Raw genomic sequence first — 14,353 nt, forward strand, 5'->3', positions numbered from 1 at the left:
CATTCATGAATTAGTCCTAAAATTGTTATTGATAATGTCATAAGTAATTTTTTATAATAAAATAGTATTCTATTTTATTATATAGGAATTCTTGTTCTATAGGAATTTGTTTAAAATTTCCAATAATTTTTAAAATATTTTCCCTTCAGTGAACAATTAAAGGAAGAAGACTTGTTTTATTCAGAAATTATTCCAGGTTCTAATAATATTTTTCACTTTCAGGGTTGAACCAATGTATATAATACATTATTATTACAAAAAAGTAACATAATTTGTTGATATACAAGGTTCCTTTTTCTGACAGTAATGATGTTCACTGTACAATCAGTCCTTGTGATGTCACTTTTAGGGATGAATGTCCGCTGTATTTCAGTGGACTTTGCATACTGATGAGCAACCAGTAATTTGGCTGAGAACAGCCTTACTATTCTTTAAAAATTGCACTGTTTTGGTTACTTAATGTACATATTAAATGATCATACTTCCAGTGATGGCATACTGTAATTTTGCCTTGTACAGGTAAGGAGGACTCTAAAAGCATCATATAACGTAAAAAATTTTATTTTCAATGAATGTCAGCCAAAGTGAAGTGGAAATATAATTTAAAAGTTTTTCATAAAGCCTTTTGGCTTGACTATTGTTTACCCTTAAATTATCTAATTGTATTCATTGTGTAAAAATTAGGAAATCTAATTTCCTAAAAAGCTAAAAAACCCTACTGCAATAAAGTATCAGAATTCTGTAAATCCTTTATATAAATAAAATTAATGCCAAATTGTGTTTGCTAGACAATGTATTTTGTATGAAATTTTTGTTATAACATTACTTAGCAACAAAAGAGATTCTTTCAATAAAAGATTTTTTCATTAAAATCTTTTTTCATTAAAGTTGTCACAACTGGAATGCGAGATAAATTTTTATTTTCTATGAAAGTTACTGCCCTGAGGACATTCAGAATTTTATTAATTTTACTATTAGGTGTAAGATCCAAGAGTTCTGTAGATACTGGGTAATTGCTGGCCTCTGCGGCATGAGTGGTAGGCTATTGCCTTTCATCCGTACGTCCTGGGTTTGAATCAGTCAGGCATGGCATTTTTACATGCATATGCTAGTCATTAATCTCATCCTCTGAAGCAATATCTAATGATGGTCCCAGAGGTTTAACAAAGTGAATGCAGCTTAAATGATAACTAATGGACTATATTGACAAAATGCTTTAAAGAATCTTCATATGCTATGCTTTACCTGGTTTTCATAGGTTTGAAAATAGGGTTATTTTCAAACCTAAAATTTTTTTAGCTAAATTTTTAAAGTTTTATTTTGATATTACAATTTTATTAATGAATATTATGTCTTGTATTTCAGACTTAAACATCCAATTCCATACTCAGTGATGCGTTTGTCTTCAAGTATGGTGTTAAATAAGTATTTTATACCAGCTGGTGTAAGTAAAAGAATTTTTTTTCTATTGGTTTTTATTCATGTTGACCAATAGTCTTTATTTTGGTTGACCCTCATTGAAATCCATAAATAGAATGTTTTAAATTAATTACTAATTTTAAATAATCTGTTAAGTTAATAAATCTGTAAGGATTTAATTATAAATAAGGATGCTTATCCTTCAGTGATTTAATTTGAAACATTTGATTTTAGGATCAATATGGTCCATTTTAGGATTCTTTTAAAATCCTCAATAAAATTATATGGTGATTGCAATGAAGGACCTCTTTTGTCAATTGAGTCTATTGCCAATTATCTTTTTGCCAATTGATATACCAATATTACAAAGGGAAGATTTCATTTCTCACATCTTGCACTTCATTCAACATATCTTCTTAAAAATAAGAAATAAAAATGAAGCATTTTGGCAATGGATTTCATGAGCATGGTCAGCCAAAGTAATAAAGACCTTCAAAACCAGTTTCATCTAAAAATCCTTCAGTGTTTGATATTTGGTTTTAAGGTGATGAACAACACAAAACTGAACTTCACTGTTTAGATACATTTTGTGTAACTGGAATTGTAGATGGTGATTTAAGATTCCACTGTTGCAGTCTAGACCTCGGTCAGCTTGCTGCCTGCAGTTGTAAACTAAATCATTAAGTTCAAGTTAAATTAAATGAAATTTCTCATCGGATACAGGAAGAAATGGTAAATCCTCTTTGTGATTACTGGCTTTAGAGCTAAAAAATAAATCTGCATATTTTATGAAGTTGCTTTTTTGAAAATCTAAACATTTCACACAAGTAGCAGTCTACATAACAAAAATTGTCTGGATGATTTGAACATCCACAAACTTTTACCGAAGCAAATAAACTAGATAAAAATATAGTAAAACACCACACAGTATAGACAAGTGAAGCTAGACTGAATAAGAAAGCTCTGCAGTAGTAACCTTTATGTGGTAACAATTTCAATAGCATATTTGAAATCAGCACCCAAATTACAGTGGGAAAGGTTGTATAACATGTTAGATATAAATTAAGGTTGTATAACATGTAGATTCACTTATACAATTAAGAGTTTTGAAACATATATATATATATATATATATATATATATATATATATATATATATATATAACTTCTATATTTATCAGTGTGGAAGGCCTGTTTTCTGATTGTGTAAAATGCATCTTGGAACATTTTTAAGTCTACTATCTTTAATAACTTGCAATTTTTGGATGCTGAGGCATAGATTTAGGTGAATATCTGAAAGTTTTAAAAAAATTGCTAGGAAAAGTTATAATATAATATAATACATTAATATAATAAAAACATATTATGTTGCAATAATGTGATAGTAAAATTTTTTGCTCTTTCATTATGGGGTCAAAAGAAAAGATAGTGTTGACTTCAAATAATGATCACTGTGAAATCCAAATCCAAGGTCACCATGATGTCCCCCTCCAATCTGAGTAACTTTTGTGTAGGCCTTTGGCCTTTTTTGTATTGTGTGTAGTAATGAGAAAATTTTAAAAGTATTTTAAAATTTTTAAGCTAGTCAACAGAAAACTGATAGCATTGGTCCTATCTGCATAAATAATTACCTGTTTAGGAACTGTGGGTAAAATAGGAGCCTATGCCTGGTGAGTCTTGAACTTTATACTAGATGAAGTTGGTAATTTAATTTTGTTGCTCCTCCAAGCAGCCATAATATAAGACAATAGAATAAATCTCTCTTCATCCAACTCTTTTCCTTAACCTAGATCTTTAGGCAATGCTAGACTTCCATGTAATCTGGAAGCCCCCTATTCATGGATGATCTTTGGATTCAACAATTACACAAGATGGATGGTTGTAGTTAAATAAAACCATTTCACAAACATTATAGATTGTGTACACCCCCACACCCTCATACACCCATGCATGTGGATGCACAAGTTGAAGAAAATCTGTCAGCTTTCTTGCACAAATAATGCTTCTGACAAAAATATAGTTATAAGATTTCACATTTTTTATAATATTTGGTTGAATTTTTAAAAAAAAGTTTAATTAAGGCACAAAACTTAACTTACAATTTTATTTATCTACATAATTTCCTGTTAGTCACTGATGAAATTGATAGCTTATATTATATATATTATGTATTATATACATAATCACTCCTTCCTGATTAAATAAATATTGTAATGTTTTGTATGTAATGTTTTGCTAATTATTTTCTCTCAGACATATGTGATGACAGCAAATGAAATATCTTGTCTAAAAGAGGAAAACTTTGATGAACCTGCAAAATTTAAACCAGAACGTTGGTTAGATCAATCAAATGCTAATTTAGAAAATGCAGTAGTTCCACTTAGTGAAGGTACTAGATCATTCCTTGGTCGTGATTGGCTGCATCAACAGCTTGCAATTGGTACTGCAAAGGTATGTCTGCAGACTTCTGATTATTAAAATCTATTGATTTTGATGACTATAGTTAAATTTAAATAATTTAAAAAAATTAGATTACCAAACTATACTTAATAACTAAATCATTTAAATTTAAGTATAGTTTGGTAATCTAATATTTTTTGTTAATTTAAGCACTAAAAAATTGGTTTGAGATTTTTATTAAGTATGAAAATACTAAAAAGAAAATGTTACAAAATGGGTTTTGTATAAATGATGTGGACAGTACTGAAAAACTGTTTGGTTTTGCAGAAGAACAATTTTAATATTGCAACCACTAGTAATGGAAAGGAAAATATTTTCATGTCTACTTTTAATCCTTTTCTACTTTTCATACCTTGGTGATTCATAAAATATTATGAGCTGTGTAGAACATCTTAAGCGGGTTTAATGAATAGATTACTTAGTTAGGAAACCAAACTTTAGAAAATATATTAATTTTGTATACATGTCCCTCTGGAATCTCTTGCATACATTATCTTAAGGAAACCCTTAAGAGTGGAGCATTCTAGTGGAAACTAGAAACCCTTGAGGGAAACCATTCTAGTGGAGTATCAATATAAAATGTACTGTAGTGTACTTTTCCAAAGATGTTATAAAAGTAGTGAATACTAAATAAATAAAATGTTTTCTGTATATTATTGTTAAAATACTATTCTGTGAAATAATCAATTTTTCAGTTTTTATAGCTTGCAATGCACTCAGGTTGAATTATTTTTTGTGCACAGAGTGAAATGATTGAAAGGATGAAGTCAAAAATGTAATGCTATAATAAAATTTAACAGTAATCACTTCATTTAATGTGATTTGATTTATGCGATTTCAAGTACAGTTGATTTTATAACACTGTCCCTGTTCTGACTGGTTTAAGAATTGTTTTACCCTGCAACTCAAACAAAAAACATCACACACAAAGCCCGTTCTACTGCTCAATAACTGTTACATTGATGTCGTATTGACATCAATGTTACAGTGATGTATTTGCCACATTCAAAAAAACATTTACAAAAACATATCTATCTTAAAAAATACATTTTCTCAGATTGCTTCTGCGACTAACAGTTTAAGCAAAGAGATCTGATTGGCGAACGTTCTGGAAAAAAACATTCAAGAAAAATATAACCTGCTGTATGCAATGTTGGTAAAGCTTGGAAAATCAGAGTATGTTTTGCAAAATATGGCACAAACTGTATCAAGATGATAAAGATCAAACTGTGCTACAGGTACTGTTAAAAATGAAGTTGTGCAACTTGCCAGCAGTGTAGGGCTCAAAGTTATTGCTGAAGATGAAATGAACTTATGGAAGGAGAAAAAACATTTTTTTAGAAAATGTTAGCACTAGCAGAAATGCCAAATGAGTAGCTAGATAATTCGAGTGACAGATTTAAATCAAGATCATCAAAAATAGACAGTGGTGAACTTTCAACCTCATCCTCCATTTCTCAGCCACAGTTAATAGTAATGGGATTACAGGAAGCATTAGGATACACCAAAAAAATTTGATTGCATAACTGAAAGGATCAAGAACAAAGTACAAAAGTTATGTGATAGATAGTGGTAGGTCAGTTAGAGTAAACTGGACAGTTATTTTAAGAAACCAAAACCGAAGTTTTTTTTTTAATATTCCTTATTGTAATTTTAGGCCTATATACATTTAAGTAACTATGTTTTAATAATACTGTACTTTATTTTTTCTTTTGTACTATTATATTTTTTATTTTGTTTCTACAATACTGTGTATTGTATGCAAATAATATTTTCTGCAATGGATTCAATTTATATTCTATTAATTAAAGCATCTTCTTCTACCTGAGAAAAGAATTACAAATTTAGCCTACTAAATACAAGTACACAGATACTATACTGATTTAAGCAGTTATCACAGGGATCTCTGAACATATATAAAAAAACTATGAAATTATAATTGAAATAAGATTTCATGTACTTTCATTTTAATTTAAATGTATTGATTTATATTATTTACCTACGTAAATTTTTTTCAATATATTTAAAAGTTTAAAGAAATACATATATGATGAAGCCTGATTCAAATTGATGTGTATGGTTATGGATCTGACACATTCTTACTTAGACACCACATTTAACTGGTCGTGTCTGGTCTACATGACCCAAGACACTATTTTATAATTAAAGTTTAATATTTGCCTCAATGGTTTTAGGTTGGCAAGCCTGCTAATCTCCTATCATAATTCATTCTAATAGTCAGTATCCAGCTTCCCTTAGTGTAATATAACAGAAATATTCTGATTGACCCAATGTAACCAGTTGTTATACTATTGTGAGAGATTTTCTTAAAAATGTAGGTGTATTTTTATTTTTAATACTAAGAGGTGGTTTTTGTACTAAGACAATATTGTAGTTTCAACAACCAGAGGAACGAGATGTGGAAATTAAAACGAAATGTATATATTTGTGTGAAAGAAATGTGGGCACCATATTTGTAAAAATCAAGACTTTATTTTTAAGAGTGTGAACAATGTTAGTGTTGGAAATAGACTTTCTAACTCTGAAATGACATCCAGGCAAATTGTGCATTATTTATGTGAGGATGTTCGGCTCGGTTCAAATATTTTAACAACAGATGTGTTGTTAGTCTTCGATATTGAATCTGGAATAATTAAAATAAATTAAATGTTAAAAATTCAAATCAGCTTTCAATACTAATGATATTTAACATGATTTTTTTCAATTAAAATTAAAATTGTATGCCACCAGACTCATATTGAATGTGAGAATGTTGAATAGCTGGTGCACGTCAACATGTCACTTTTTGAACCATTATCTACTTGTTTTTTACAGACTGCCTTTATATCTAGCTTAGTAGAAATAAGTTTTTCATATGTTCAGACTTAAATTACTGAAAATATAGTTACATTGAGTATAGTATAAAAATATTGATAAAGCAAATGATGAATTAGAAAAACTTCTTTGTGAAATTACATAAATTTTAAAAGTAAGATTTAGAGAAATGAATATTAGTGAATGTTTCTTGATACTTTATAAATCTGCTTCAGCATTGTGGTTCTAATTTATATAGCTGTTTTTTATAATTCTAGTTCTAATTATTTTTTTAATCACTTTTACCAGCTATTTTGTGTAACGAATAAAAATTTGGTTTTCTGAAATGTTTTTATTTGAAAGCCACCATTTTGTTTCTATAAATCCTAGAAGTTAATTTTTATCACTGAACATTTTTAAAGCCTTTGTTAAAAGGCCTGTAAATAGTTGGTGGACCTCTTCATGGGATACATGTTTTATATATATTATTGTTTCAAATATATATATATATATATATATTGAATCTATTTGTATATATTTTTAAATGAAATATTTTTTGACATATAGGTATATTCTTTCTATTGTTACAAACTTCATTAATACGTTCCTATAATGTAATCTCTATTTGGATGAAGAGATAAAAAAACCAGTGTGGTAACCAACCAGTGGTTACCACACTAATTATCATACTCAAGTGTCTGTTCAACTGAACACACATAAAATTCATTTTTTTACCCCTTTATTTTTAAATTTCTATTATCTTATTAATCTTTTATTTTTCACTTTCAGATTATACGGAATTTTATAGTAGATTATCATTATGGTGAATTAAAAACTGATAGAAAGGTTCTGTCTAGACCAAATAAACCATTGAAATTTAGATTTGAAGAAAGGTAATACTTGGCATGCAGAGAAGGAGAAAATAATGTTAATTTGTAATGTTGTGCTTTTTTAAACCGGATAAAATTTTGGTATTAATTGGTTTTTTACATAATTTAAAATATGTTCGTCTTGTTTGCTCTTTGGCCCATGTTCATGTATATTTTCAAGTGTTTTAAAAACATTTTTTTTTTTTTTTTGTTGACGCTTCCAATAAAGGTAGTGTATGATTTTAAGGAAAAATTTTTGACAAATTATATATTTAAATTTAAATTCTGACAAGAAATTTCAAAAGATGGGTATTTTAAATTAAAGGGGATAATAAATTACTTATTTTGTGATTAAATTAAATTTGGATAATAAATATTTGTAATTAAATTTTTAAATATTTGTAATTAAATTTTTTCATTTAAAATTTATTTTTTTAAATTTAAATAGTATAGTAAATTTATTTCATAAATAACAATGTTGATGTAACAAAAAAAGCTTACCAACAGTTGAATCGGAATTAAATATCTGCAGGAACTCCTCTCATATTCATCCTATTAACATTAACACTAAAAACAGAATATGTGAGCTAATTAACAATCTTTTCAATCTTAGAAACTTTTTTTTATTACTATACATGCACACTACATAAGAAAAAAAAGAAAAAAGGAAAATTGGAAACTTTAGGAATAAATTATTTCTAAATCTACGTATACTAGATCTACATAAATAACTAAATCAGGCAAATCTCATCTCTTAATCTACATAAAGCTTCAAATCTCATCTCTTAATGTTGCTGACTAAAAACCAAAGTAAGTGAACTAGAAATTACATACTTAACCTATAATCCTAAACCATAAAGAAACAGTTGGACTTTTCCTGCCAATGCAGTAGGAGTAGAAAATTTAATGGCATCAATGCCCGATCTGATTGGTAAAAATCAGTCAATTAGTTCTGGAGATAAGTGATTTAGAGGCCAACACTGAATACCAAACACATGTACATACGAAGATCTGGAAAATTTCCATCATGTTTGAGTTTCTAGGTGTCACATTAATATCCAGTGAAAACCACATTTACCAAATTGGACAGATTACCATACTATGCCTTCTATAGATGGGAGAGTAAAAATAAAATTTTTCATGATATAACATTTATCATGATTACATACTTAGTTCCTCTTTTTTTAAAGATCATTTCTTTTAAATTACTTGTATTTATGAAAATCTATGTATTTATGAAAAAGAAGTTGAAAAGTTCCTTGCCTAATTTGTGGTCTGAAGGAAATAGGGAAAATCAAATCTCAGTCAATGTAAATAAAAGAGCTATGAATTTTCTTATTTGTTGTAATATTAATTATATTACTAACGAAGAAATAACTGATTATATTTTTGTATCCTTGAAACGTATCTCCATCATTTCAGTTGTAATATTATTATTGGAATAATTTTTTTATTTCATGTCTAGTAAAGCAAAAGTAAGCTCACAGGCTTATTGTGAAACATTTAACTATATACAAACGGAAATATCATGATCTACTTACTGTCTAGTAGCATTTGCCTGAAGTTTGTTTTTACTCTGGTTGTTTTTTACAGCATGTGTTGGAAAATACCCACCATTTTCCTATAGGGAGGTCCAAACCCTTTGCACTACATTTTTAGTATGTCTGTACTATAGTCAAAAGGAGAAATTGTGTTGTGGTCTGTCATGAAAAAATTTCATGACAGACCAGGATTTAGACCTGAAACCTTTAGGTTTATCTATGGTGTGGGGTGGTATGAGACAAAGTTCAGGCCTAAGTGAAGTTAGATTTGTAAACCAGTGATTGGCTGAGATGCTAAACTTTAAAACTGTTAAAGCAGTTTTAAATCATGTAAATCTAAAGGCTGTTTACTCAATAATTACTGCTTATTTAGAATTCCTATGTTTTGGGGTTTTAAAAATATTTTTTTAATAAATTATTAAATCATTTAGTATTCTTTTGTATTTTGACTATGTAAAAATTTCCTTTTTAAATCTGTTTCATTTTGTACAGAAAATAATCTGTTGAAACTAGTTTCTTGTAAAAACAAAGGGAATATAAATCATTTTAACTTTGGGTGGGTAAGTATAAGACTAGAAAGTCATTAACTGTGATAATAATTACTATAATAACAAATGAATTAAAGAGAATAATCCAAAAATTAATAAATTCAGAAGCAGAGAGTATAATGAAGTTGTTTGACAGAAGATAAGATAAAGCTATAAATTGAAAAGAGATGGATGAATAAATAAACAAAAGCATATATGAGTTTTAAACAAAAGCAAAAAAACGTTTTATTCTTACAATGTGGTCTTAAATCTGTCTATATGCTTGACAGTTAGGTAGCTTAGGGGTACTGCATTATATCAGTATCATAGTTTGAAGGCAGTGTTAGCAAAGGTAGATGCTTCTGATTTTATCATTTTTATTATGTATATATATATATATATATATATATATATATATATATATATATATATATATATATATATATATATATATATATATATATAACATAATTCATATAATTCACATAATTCATAAACATAAATGAATTTAAAAGCCTCATAAATACTAGGTTTATTTTAAAAAGAACTTTTTTTGTTAATGTGTAATCTGTTAAAGATTAATATCTTAGCAAACATATTAAAAACCAAATAATATAAAAATGAAAAATACTATAAAAGGAAAATTATTAAATTTTATACTCAAATGTCAAAATATACACTAACCAAATGGGAATTTAGTGCTACCAGCCATGACAAATAAAGAAGAAAAATTATGAAAATAATTAAGGAAAGACAAATAAAGGAGAAAAATTATGAAAATAATTTTTCAGTGGTTATGCATAACTTTTTAAAGTAAATTTTACTGAAAAAGTTGAGGTTGATGCATGGAAGTCATTTCAAATTGTAAACAACTGAAAAAAAAGTTTTACTTGAAAAATCTTGGCACTGTGAATAACAGAATGCTTTCACCATAAAATATCCACAATGTTAACTATTTAAAAAGAAAACAAATGTTTCCCAGAGTAATGCTGGAATAAAAAGGATTATTTATCATTATCACTGTCTTCACATTGCTTTTGAAATATTTCATCATTGTGTAGAGTTATACTTTTAAGTTTGGGTTTTTTCCTGTTAGATACTAATTTAAAATTTGTTTGATGTAGATTTCATTGTTTGTATTTTCTGGTGAAAGCATTCTGTTTGTTATTGACAGTGCCAAATTGTTAGGGGAAAAAGAATAATGAAAATATTTCACAAGTTCTCTACAATTTTCTACTTAACATAGTCTGTTTTTAAATTGTGTAAGGGTGGAAGTACTGCATTTCTATTTGATTTTAAAATTTTGTATGTTATACATTTTGAAATTTTCATTTTAACATCTCAAAGTTTTTACAATATTTGATTTTCTGTATCTTTCCATGTCCACTCATTTTTTATAAAGGAAAAATATTTAGTGTGTAAAGGCAGCATGTGAAAAGGCTGCCTCTCTATACTCTGAAAAAGAAACATCTCCAGTACATGTTCCCTTTTCAGAATAAAACAGTTGTCTATTATGGAACAATTATTAAGCAATGCCAGAAATAAATCAGCTGATAATCATGAAAAATCAGTAGGATCAATGAAATGAAGTAATGCAATTCCTGAAAACCAGTATTATAAAGTTTAATTAAATCATTTCTGATTATTACATGAAATTACTTTTAAAAATTTCCTGAATTAGAAAATAAAATATGTCTTCTTTGGAAGACACAGATTGATGTATGTTCTACATGTGAAGAATTAGGCTTGAAAATTTGTAATTGTTTCGATGACAATGTGAAATGTCATCTGAACTTTTGGTACTTAAGAGGAGAGCTAAGAAATTTTGTTCCAAATAAAGGTGAAAGAAATGTGTACCAATAAAAATTCAGAAAATGTCGTGGATTTGTGTGTAGTCTACATGTAGAATCTACCCCTGCCTCAGCCTACATGCCCATACAAGAAATCTTTTATTCTTGACAGTTTTGGGTGAATGAGTTCTTTGTGTCAACTTAAAACTGACAGCAACATTTTGTTCTTATCATGGAGAAACCTGCAAAAGGTCCTAATGAGGTGTGCAATTTTATTACCACAATGTTCCTCAGCATATAGCAGAATAGAGTGTATTTTCTGATAGCTGTCATGAATAGAATCACATTCAAGAAGTATCACAAAGATCATAAAGTATCTTTCTGTTTGCAAATTATCAGTTTTCCTTTATATTTCAAAAGAAAATGTTTACTGGAGGTGTCACAGTTTATAGGTAGCACAGTTGTTTTCCACTTTCAAAAATTGCTGATGTGGTGGTGCCTTTACCCTACCACTAAAGATGAATGATTCTTTCTCTGCCGGTTACCAACAAAGAATCAGTTGAAGTTGATTCATCCCATGACTGAAAATAAAATTATTTGCATAAATGTTTTTATCGGTAATTGCTCCTAAAACATACTTTACATAAAAAAAAAAATTAACTTTTACGGACCCAATGAACTTTCCTAAAGCTATTAAAACAGAATTATTTATCAAAAACTTCTTACGAATTTTGAAAAGGAAACTTTTCCAAAATTTCAAACCAGTATTTTGAATATTGTGAAGCAAATAAAAAATTTGTTAGCACACTAATAATAAACCTTATTGCTAGTTATCTTAATCGATATTAACCTCATTTTCCTAAAGTTTAGTTTTTATTGAAATGATTTTGTCTATACTGAAATTTTTGGACATGCTGATTTTTAAAATAGTGTATTTAAAAATTTCTCAGTTCTATGAATAAGAGTTTACATTAACAAAATCTCTAATTTAAAGATTCAATCTAAAAAAGTGATCGTAATTTAAGATCTTTTAAAATTAAAAGATTTAAAATCTTTTTTGATTTTCTGTTTTATTTATTGTAAACTAATTGCAATGGACTTAAAAACAACTCAAAAATAAGCCTTATCTCAAAATTTTAAGTTGGTGCTGATAGGTATTTTTCCATTTTAGTAAATTAACGAGTGGTGTTCATTTAGGCAGTGTGGGAAACTGCATAGACTGAAATACTGACTTTGATAAGAGTTAGTATTTTTTTATTCAGAGTATGAGGTTCAACTGCAATACTTTATACTCTCTCTCGCTCTCGCTCTCTCGCCCGCTCACTCTCTCTCTCTCTCTCTCTCTCTCTCTCTCTCTCTCTCTCTCTCTCTCTCTCTCTCTCTCTCTCTCTCTCTCTCTCTCTCTCTCTCTCTCTCTCTCTCTCTCTCTCTCGCCCGCTCACTCTCTCTCTCTCTCTCTCTCGCCCGCTCACTCTCTCTCTCTCTCTCTCTCGCCCGCTCACTCTCTCTCTCTCTCTCTCGCCCGCTCACTCTCTCTCTCTCTCTCTCTCTCTCTCTCTCTCTCTCTCTCGCCCGCTCTCTCTCTCTCTCTCTCTCTCTCTCTCTCGCCCGCTCACTCTCTCTCTCTCTCTCTCGCCCGCTCACTCTCTCTCTCTCCCCCGCTCACTCACTCTCTCTCTCTCGCCCGCTCTCTCTCTCTCTCTCTCGCCCGCTCTCTCTCTCTCTCGCCCGCTCTCTCTCTCTCGCCCTCTCTCACTCTCTCTCGCCCTCTCTCACTCTCTCTCTCTCTCGCCCGCTCTCTCTCTCTCGCCCTCTCTCACTCTCTCTCTCTCTCGCCCGCTCTCTCTCTCTCGCCCTCTCTCACTCTCTCACCCTCTCTCACTCTCTCTCTCTCTCGCCCGCTCTCTCTCTCTCTCTCTCTCGCCCGCTCTCTCTCTCTCTCTCTCTCGCCCTCTCTCACTCTCTCTCTCGCTCGCTCTCTCTCTCGCCCTTTCTCACTATCTCTCTCTCTCGCTCGCTCTCTCTCTCTCTCGCTCGCTCTCTCTCTCGCCCTCTCACACTCTCTCTCTCTCTCGCTCTCTCTGTCTCTTTTAAAAATATGAAAAGGAATAATATTCTACTATACTAATAAAAGTGTAGTTTAATCTTTGTGTTGGATATTAATGTACATAGCACAAACCTTGAGAGTAAGACGTGAATTAATCATCTTATCATTAAATAACTGACTAAAAAAATAAATTTTTATAAAAACTTTTTTACAGTTTTGAGCAAAACTGAATGTTTTCACTGAAATATTAAAATTTTGTACAGAAATGCATTATATATTTGTTGAAAATTATTTTTACTTGTTGCTTAGCAATTTAAATATAATAATGGAAGGAATTTTATATAATTTCTGTATTCATTTTTAACTGGATAGATTAATTAAATTAATATTTAATTAATTTTATGCTGTTTAGGATAAATTAATTTCATTTAACGAAACTGAGGTAAGTTACTTTTTTATAAAAATAATTCGGAGCATGGTATAGCATGGGTAGATGCTATACTTTGCGGTAAGCCGGAATAAGTTTACAATCTTACGTAAACTTTTCTGAATTATAAAGTTTTCTAGAAAAGTTTGCAACCATGTGAATTTGAACCAATATTTGATTTGGTTCTGCCTGGCAGCTGATGAGCTGTGCATCTGCAGGGAGATCCAGTTGAACAAACACATGATGTTCGACTGCCCAGCTCTTTGGGGGGGCAAGAACTCAGGCCCCCCAATGGGCCAGAACACAGGCACGCCATGTGGCGTGACTGTGTGGGTGTTGCTTGATGCCATTGCTTTGGTCAACTGGTTTCAGTAGTTTGATATAAGACTCTTATACCGCTTGCTACAGAAAGCTACCCTCAAGAAATGAATAGCCATCGGTCAAATACAGCAGGTACTT

At 29.9% G+C, this 14,353-nt stretch overlaps 1 protein-coding gene across 1 annotated transcript in view; it reads left to right on the forward strand.

Annotated features, from left to right (window-relative positions):
- Positions 1 to 7,590, forward strand: part of LOC142330851 (putative cytochrome P450 49a1) — a 36,336-nt gene extending 28,746 nt beyond the window's left edge. The window contains exons 10-12 of the mRNA XM_075376317.1: positions 1,366 to 1,444; positions 3,673 to 3,870; positions 7,483 to 7,590. Of these exons, the coding sequence (XP_075232432.1) occupies positions 1,366 to 1,444; positions 3,673 to 3,870; positions 7,483 to 7,590 (385 nt within the window). The remainder of the gene's footprint in view (positions 1 to 1,365; positions 1,445 to 3,672; positions 3,871 to 7,482) is intronic.
- The last annotated feature ends 6,763 nt before the right edge of the window (positions 7,591 to 14,353 follow it).

The sequence above is a fragment of the Lycorma delicatula genome, chromosome 10 (genome assembly GCF_047948215.1).
Source record: "Lycorma delicatula isolate Av1 chromosome 10, ASM4794821v1, whole genome shotgun sequence".
In the NCBI taxonomy this organism is placed as follows: Eukaryota; Metazoa; Arthropoda; class Insecta; order Hemiptera; family Fulgoridae; genus Lycorma; species Lycorma delicatula.